Source organism: Canis lupus, chromosome 14 (assembly GCF_011100685.1).
Source record: "Canis lupus familiaris isolate Mischka breed German Shepherd chromosome 14, alternate assembly UU_Cfam_GSD_1.0, whole genome shotgun sequence".
NCBI lineage: Eukaryota > Metazoa > Chordata > Mammalia > Carnivora > Canidae > Canis > Canis lupus.
In genome coordinates, this window is record NC_049235.1 from 35,514,542 (window position 1) to 35,522,478 (window position 7,937).

A 7,937-nucleotide genomic window follows, 5' to 3' on the forward strand; every position below is an offset into this window, starting at 1 on the left:
TACATTTTATTAGCTTAGATTTGAGGCAGCATGTTGAAAACCAGATTACAGGCAGAACTATGACAGCAAGATAGTTGGCTCTTGATGGTACTTCAAATAAACTTAAAAGATCTGGTTTATTGCATTCATTCAAACCTATGATTCCATTGAAAATCTCAGCTTTTTCTTTCTTTTTTTTTTTTTTTTAAGATTTTATTTATTTGAGAGAGAGCACAAGCAAGGGAAGGGGCACAAGGGCAGGGAGAAGCAGGCTCCCCACTGAGCAGAGAGCCTGACATGGGGCTGGATCCCAGGACCCTGAGATGATGACCTAAGCTGAAGGCAGTTGCTTAACTGACTGAGCCACCCAGGTACCCCTCAGCAGCTTTTTTTGAGAAAAATTACTGTTAGGAATATTATGTGAGGAAGTAATCTAATGTAGTTTCTAAATATGAATTTTCTACTTAAGTCCTCCTGTAAAAGACTACTATATTTTAACAATCATGTAATATAACATGGCATTCTCTAAATAACCTAGGTCAAAGAAGCAAGTTCTTTTTTTTTTTTTTTTTTAAGATTTACTTATTTTAGAGAGAGAGCATGAGTGGAAGGGACAGAGGAAGAGGGAAGAGAGAATCTCAAGCAGACTCCACGCTGAGCATGGAGTCCGACTTGGGGCTCAATCTTAGGACCCTGAGATCATGACTTGAGCCAAAACCAAGTCAGATGCTTAAATCGTCGCACCACCCAGGTGCCCCCAAGCAATTCTTTCTTTCTTTTTGTACTCAGTTTATTAAACCAGAATTGTTTGGGTTATGTTCTTGATATTTTCTTATAGAAATAAAATTTGGGAATGATCCTAGATCACCTTTGGATACTTGTAATGAAGATACTTAACAGATTTTGAATCCTATAGTAGATCAGCTATCATTTATTTCCTTATTAGGCCTTAATTTTTTCAAGATTATAACTTATGTAACTCTTAGTTTTCTATTGCTGCCATAACAAACCGTCTCAAATTTAACAGTGTAAAAGAACCAGTATTTTTTTTTTTATGTCACAGTTTCTTTAAGTTAGAAATCTGAGTAGGTTTGGGCTTGGGTCCTCCACTTAGCATCTCACAAAGTCAAAAATCAAGTTGTTATCTGGGCTCTTTCAGCTGGAGGCTGCTGTTGGCTTCTGGAGGCTGTCCACATTCTTTGTCATATTCTCCATGTGGTACCCTCCACCAATAGCAAGTCAAGTCCCTTCCACTTCTAATGTTTCTGATTTTTCCTGTTGCAACTCTGACTCCAGCTGAAAAAAACTCAGCTTTTAAGATCTCGTGTGATTAGATTGGGCCCACTCAGATAAGTCAGAATAATCTTTCTGTACTAACCTCTGTAATAGTTATATCATCCCTTCTGCCATCTAATAAAACATTCACAAATTCCAAGGATTAAGTCATAGACATCTTTGGAGGCCATTTCTGCTTATTATAAGTAATTAATACCAAGTTGCAGTAATTTGTTGCACTAATCATAAAAGTAATAAACTCAAGAATAATTATAAAATATTTAAGACAATTATAAATATAAGGAAGAGACACTGTATTATATTAGTACCAGAACTCTAACCTCCTTGAGATAAAGTATATTGATAATGTTTGCTAACAGTAAGAAATTTAGAAATTGTCTGCCACTACAGAAAACACACTTCTTTGTGAAAAGGAGTAGCAAACTGAAATGTCATTTCCCTAATGTTAAATTGTGCAACATAATTTATTAAACTTGAGATTCTAGCTAACTTTTATTACTTAAAATTAATTGACACCCACACCAGTTAGAAGTAGACAGACTAAAAGGTCCACATACAAACCATGTCACCATGATATCCCATGCAGTTTGCCACTATAGTAGCTGGGACTTGAATTTATTTCTCAGTTGATATTAAGAGCTCCACATGATTGCAAATGACTGTCTCAAAATAATAGAACTTCTTAAAGTGTCAGTCTCTTCTTGTTCATTTTTGTATCACTAGTGCCTGGCACATTATAGATGTTGCACAGATATTTGTTCAAAATGATTAGTTCATGAACATTACAGCTTAGCAAAGACTAAACAGCTACTATGTACAGCTTGATCCAGCCAATTGAGTCAGTACTTACTAAATGATCTTGTGTCTTCAAGCAAGACACAAGATCCACCTGATCAGGTGATCCTACCTGATTTCTTTCTATTCTTGGCCATTGTTGCTGTAAAAGAATCGATGTCTCTAATTGCACTTTGATGATTAGCATAAAAAGCCCAAACCAGAATTACAGTGCCTTGAATCCTGCTGTGATATTAATAAGTTGTATGATTCCCAAGAAGATTAATTAATTTCTGATCCTCAGCTTACTCATTTATAAGATGAAAAATGTAAAATAAGATCTTTAAGATTTTTTCCAGCTTTAAAATTTGTAAGCTGTGAATTTTTCTTTTAAAATAAAATGAGAGACTTGAAGGTAGAATTCAAGATTGATCTTAACCTAAAACCTGCATTTAATCATGTTTTGCCCTTGTCTAAGTATCAGTGTTCAGAAAATCCAAATTTTTTTTTGAGAATTTCGTCTAAACCATGTATTTATCCTTTCATTTAATTTTCCAAGACTGAAAGAGAAAAGTTCAATGAATTACTGTCAGTGTAATTTTTTAAAAAATAAAAGCAAACACAAAGAGGGGAGATTATCTGATATAGAGCAAGTTGAGCCTACAGATTTTCTACTGATAAGTTAAAAGTAGGGCTAAGTAAAGAAGTCAGCCAAACTGAATTTTCTTAGGATTCAAATTCTAGTATCAGACTTGGAAAACATTTCTTTCCTGTAACAATTTTTAGAGGGAAAGACTAAAGCGAATAGTTGATCCATGGTGAACATGATGTTATACCACTTCACTAAATTTTTGTTCACTACACTCATTACACACAGAAGTGAAATGCGTTTTTTCTCTTTATTTTTTCTTCAAAGATTTTATTTATTCATTCATGAGAGACACAGAGAGAGGCAGAGACATAGGCAGAGGGAGAAGCAGGCTTCCCTGCAGGGAGCCTGTGGGGGACTTGATTCCAGGACCCTGGGATCACGACCTGAGCCAAAGGTAGACGCTCAACCACTGAGCCACCCAGGGGTCCTACATTTTTCTCTTTAGTTAACATCTAGTTTTTATTCCAAAACAGAGAAGTTGTTAGTTCCTCTCAACTGTCTTACGTCTTGAGGAGAGCATATTTAAGATCACTTTGTATGCAAGAACCTAACAGCCTTACTCTGTAAGACCTCAAAACTCAATTAAATTCTAAATGGAGTATTTGCCTGACTCTCATTTTTGCCTTATGAAGAAACTCAGTACACTATTAAATTATTAACTGGCTTTATTTTAAGTAGTTCTAAGATAGTTTATGTCTCTCGGCATTATAATTAAAACGGAGACAGTTTCTAAGGAAGAGTAGACATAAGCCTTGAACATTATATATTATACCTGAAAGAGTTTTTTGAGATTATCTGTTAGAAATCCTCTTATTTCGTAGATGGGTAAACAGAGTAGTTATTGAATTTGCTCCAGCTCTACTTCCAGGCCTTAGTAGAATCAGGACATTAACTCAGGTCATTGATTCCCAATCACATGCTCTTTCTCCTATACAGCCCTGCTTGTTTGATAGCATTTTATTTTAATTTTTATTTAAAGATTCATTTATTTGAGAGAGTGGTCAGGGGAGGGAGGAGGGGAGAGAGAAGCTTAAACAGACTCCAATACGCTGCTTGATCTCATGACCCTGAAATCATGATCTGAGCTGTAACCAAGAGTGGACACTTAACCGACTGCACCACCCAGGCACCTCTTGTTTGATGGCATTTTAAAATAACAGGAAAAAACTATTTTGCAATTAGTCAGAAATTAAACGAAAGTACAGTATGATCAAAAGAGAAATTATTTAAAATTATAATTTCGTTTAAATAAAATGTGTATGACTTCATTTACTATTTTTTTGTTCAGGTGAAAAGAGATTTGAATGCCCAGAATGTTCCAAAAGGTTTATGCGGAGTGATCACCTCTCCAAACATGTCAAAACGCACCAGAATAAGAAAGGTGGTGGGACAGCTCTTGCCATTGTTACCTCGGGAGAACTGGACTCATCTGTTACAGAGGTGCTTGGCTCTCCAAGAATTGTCACAGTTGCAGCCATTTCTCAAGATTCAAACCCAGCAACTCCCAATGTTTCAACCAACATGGAAGAATTCTGAAAAGTTATTTATAACAGAGACCTCTAGTGCTGCACTTAAGTTTACACACCTTTGAAAATCTGGAAATGGGCTGGTCGAGTGGATTAGAGTAGGAAATCATGTTTTCATTCTTGGCTTCTTTAAGTATTCCAAGATTTTGAGTCAACACGTGAAGTGTCGAATTTTTAAAAATACAAAAATCAAACTGATGTACTGGAAACAGAAAAGTATTTCCTCCATACTATAAGTTGTAGTTATTTGGAAATAAATCACATAATCCTTAATCTGAATCTTCCCCCTGTCTTAACATCATGTGTTAACCTGTTTAAAAAGACAGACCTCAGTAGTTTGCAGGCTGGACCTTAATTAGACTTGTTTTCTTTGGGAGTACTTTGTTATAAATTCAGTCAGTAATAATTTTATGTGTTTTTTTTTTTCCTATAGCACAGAAAACAGATAGTTAACTGATGATAGGGATAATACTTTCTTTCCTTAGCTTGTTTTTGGAAAATCAACTGAAAATAGTTTTGGCCGTCTTTTCTAAATGTTAGAAAATCTTCAACAGTTGAATTAGGTAAGTTCCAAAAAAGTAATCTGAGATGCAGCTCAGATCTTTATTACCACTACATTATAGTAGTGTGTATGCAGACAATCAGTGAAGTCCAATTACTTTCTCCATTTGGAGACACAAGAGGAACTTAGAGCTAAACTTTAGGTTAAATTTTAGATTGAAACCTTAGGAAAATACTGGGGTGGGGAGGGTGTTAAAACAAAACTCATAATAGCTTCAGAAAAATAAAATGAGGCAACTTAACATGTAAAGTTTTGAAGTTAGGATTTGATTATATTCCTAACCCTAGGTTGAACCACAAAATTCATTTTAAATGTTTATATTGGAAATATTTGCATAGAGTATAAATCATTCTGTAGTTTCATATTCTGTAAATATGAGTTATGTTGACAATGTGCAGAATTCTTTATGCTTTGACTTGGTAGCCAAAGAAGGAATTACCACACCTTTTTTTTAAGGCCGGCAGAAAATTATTTTAACTACATTACAATTTCTGTTTTCCTCTCTACTAAAATTTAGCCAATCTCATTTATTTCTAGTACTGTGTTAGAAGGCTGGTTACGAATTTATAACATAGAAATGTCTTTATGTTATGCCAATAACTGAATTTTCCCTAAAAAGACAGCCTAACAGATTTATAATAATGTGATATTATGAAGCAGGTTATTTTTTAAAAATCAGAATGATTTTCAAATAAGTGATAAAGGAAACCATTGTATTTTATTGTTTATGCAAGGGTCTTATAGGAAAGATGGCCAAAAAGTCTTGAAAAAAAAATTTGGATTATACCAACAGCTTAAGTATTTAGTAAGATATTTCTTACTTTAAAAATGTACTTATGTGAAAACATAATGGAATTGGAATTGACCATTTGAAAACTAAAATTTTCACTGCCTGGTTTATTAACATTATTCGTTTGGGGACCGTTTAAATAAAGGTACGTGTTTTCTTGTGCATTCTCTATTTTATTTCAGGAAAAGTACTACTCTTGCGAATTCTCTTCCAAAATTGTGATGTTTCTTGTATTTTTGATGAAGGAGAAATACTGTAATGATCACTGTTTACACTATGTACACTTTAGGCCAGCCCTTTGTAGCGTTATATAAAACTGAAGGTCTTTTGTGCTTTCAGTTTGTATAAAAAAGCTTTGAGATTAAAGGAAAAAAAAATTTTTACACTGTGGTTATAAATTTCAAGTTTCTTAAAGCTTTTGTAGACTTGTAACAAAGTCTTTAAATTTTAGTTGGATTTTGTAAATTGTTTTGTATATTTTATTTAATGTACTCTTAACAACTGATGTATCTGGCTTTAAAACATCAGAATCAGTTTGTTGTTTTGTTTGGTACAGAGGAGCATTTGGTAGTGTTAATTTTAATTTTATTATATAGGAGCTGAAACATCAAATATATATTTTATCTATCATTATGCTACACAATCAGTGCTATAAATTTTTTTATGCAAAGAAACTTTCCTAATGTTTGAATCATGTTTCCTCAAAGTGACACTTTTTGTTGTTGTTAATACCAAGTATGAGCTCTCTGCACCATTATTCCATGAACCAGTTTTAATGCATACCTGGGTATGATCATCAAAAATGGAAGTTGTTTTTAATCAACAATGAGGCCTATTATAAATTTAACAAACGGAATCTGGATAGCTTTATGGCATATAAAATACATTAATTTGTGTTAGCAGGTGCACATTTCACCACTGAAATTAGAAATATTTTGACAGTCTGTTCTGCATACCATTCTGAATCCACTTTTCTGTCTTATAAGAATCGTAAATTTCAATGTCCTTTATTTGACTCAGTGGGATATAGCTGTTATAAGTAATAGGGCACAGATGTGCAGTAGAGTCATATTTAATGGCATTTCACTGTTCATTCCCTTTGCCACCGTTATAAAACTTTTCTTTATTGTAATTATCAGTGCAAAGCTATGTATTTATCATGGTAGAACTCCAGTGTTAGAATAGTTTTTTCTTACAGTATACTTTCTTTGGTTAGGTTTGTGTATGTGTTGCTGATTACATTAGAACTTGATGTTAAGTCATTATTTATCACACTCTCATGAGAGCAGTAATAAAAGTGTGTAATCTAGGAGAAAAAGTTAATTTGTCAAACTTAGATAAGCATGATGTTTAGGTCCTATTTTTCAATTTTATAACTGTTTTATTGCAACAATATTTGTATTTAAGTCTTCATTTTAATGCCTTGTGGTGTTTTTTTTATGCATGTCACTAAGTTGTCATCCCACATAAATTGATGTGCAGCATAGGGTATTAAATCTACATAATGATTTTAAAACAGAAATAGTTGATGGTAAAATGTAAATGTTTTGCAAAAATTCCTTATAAAAAGTTTTGTAGTAACATTTCACTTGTAAATTTTTTTTTGTAAAAAAAAAAAAGAAAGAAAATGAAAAAAAAAAGATGAATCCAGAAAAAACCTGTTTCCCATATCCTAGAATTTAGACAATTATTCTGCCAGCAAAGCCTCTGGGGCTGTAATTGACATTTTTACAGTGCTGATTTGTATAAAATTTGTTTTTTGTGGATTTGGAAATAAAATCATGTACAAGTTGTTGCCTGCAATAACAATTGCAAGTAACTATTAAAAATTCCCTTGAGTTTAACATGTTTCTTCATTTAATTATGTATACTATAAAGCAGCAATAAATTATCTGAAGTATCAACCTTCTTACCACGATGAACACTGGCAAGTAAATGCTTCTCACTAGAAAACGTATTGGCAACTCTTCATAATTCCTGGTATTAAGATCTGGTCACCATTTCTCTGAACATACTGCCAAAGAACACCAATGCAGATTTCATGTTAATTTGTAGCCATTGCTCTAGACATTTATGGAAATTAAAATTTGATTTAGGGACATTTTTTACTTAAATATTTTTAAGCAATAAATGTTAGGAAATTGTAGGAAGAGCTAAAAACGAAAACATAATTAAAATATTATTTAAGCTCACAGAAACACTAAGAAGCAGAGTGTGCCACATAAATGCCACAAAATCTGTAAGCAAAAGCTGTTGTCTTTTCCTCTGGGGAGAGCCCAGCAAATCTCATGAAGAACCTTACTCACATAATGAATATGTTATTGTAACAACTTCAGTTATCAGATTTCCAAGCCCAGG

At 33.3% G+C, this 7,937-nt stretch overlaps 1 protein-coding gene across 1 annotated transcript in view; it reads left to right on the forward strand.

The window, feature by feature from the left end:
• Window positions 1–7,425, forward strand: part of SP4 (Sp4 transcription factor) — a 76,745-nt gene extending 69,320 nt beyond the window's left edge. The window contains exon 6 of the mRNA XM_038557073.1: window positions 3,990–7,425. Coding sequence (XP_038413001.1) covers window positions 3,990–4,237 — 248 coding nt within the window. The 3' untranslated portion in view covers window positions 4,238–7,425. The remainder of the gene's footprint in view (window positions 1–3,989) is intronic.
• Window positions 7,426–7,937: the final 512 nt, after the last annotated feature.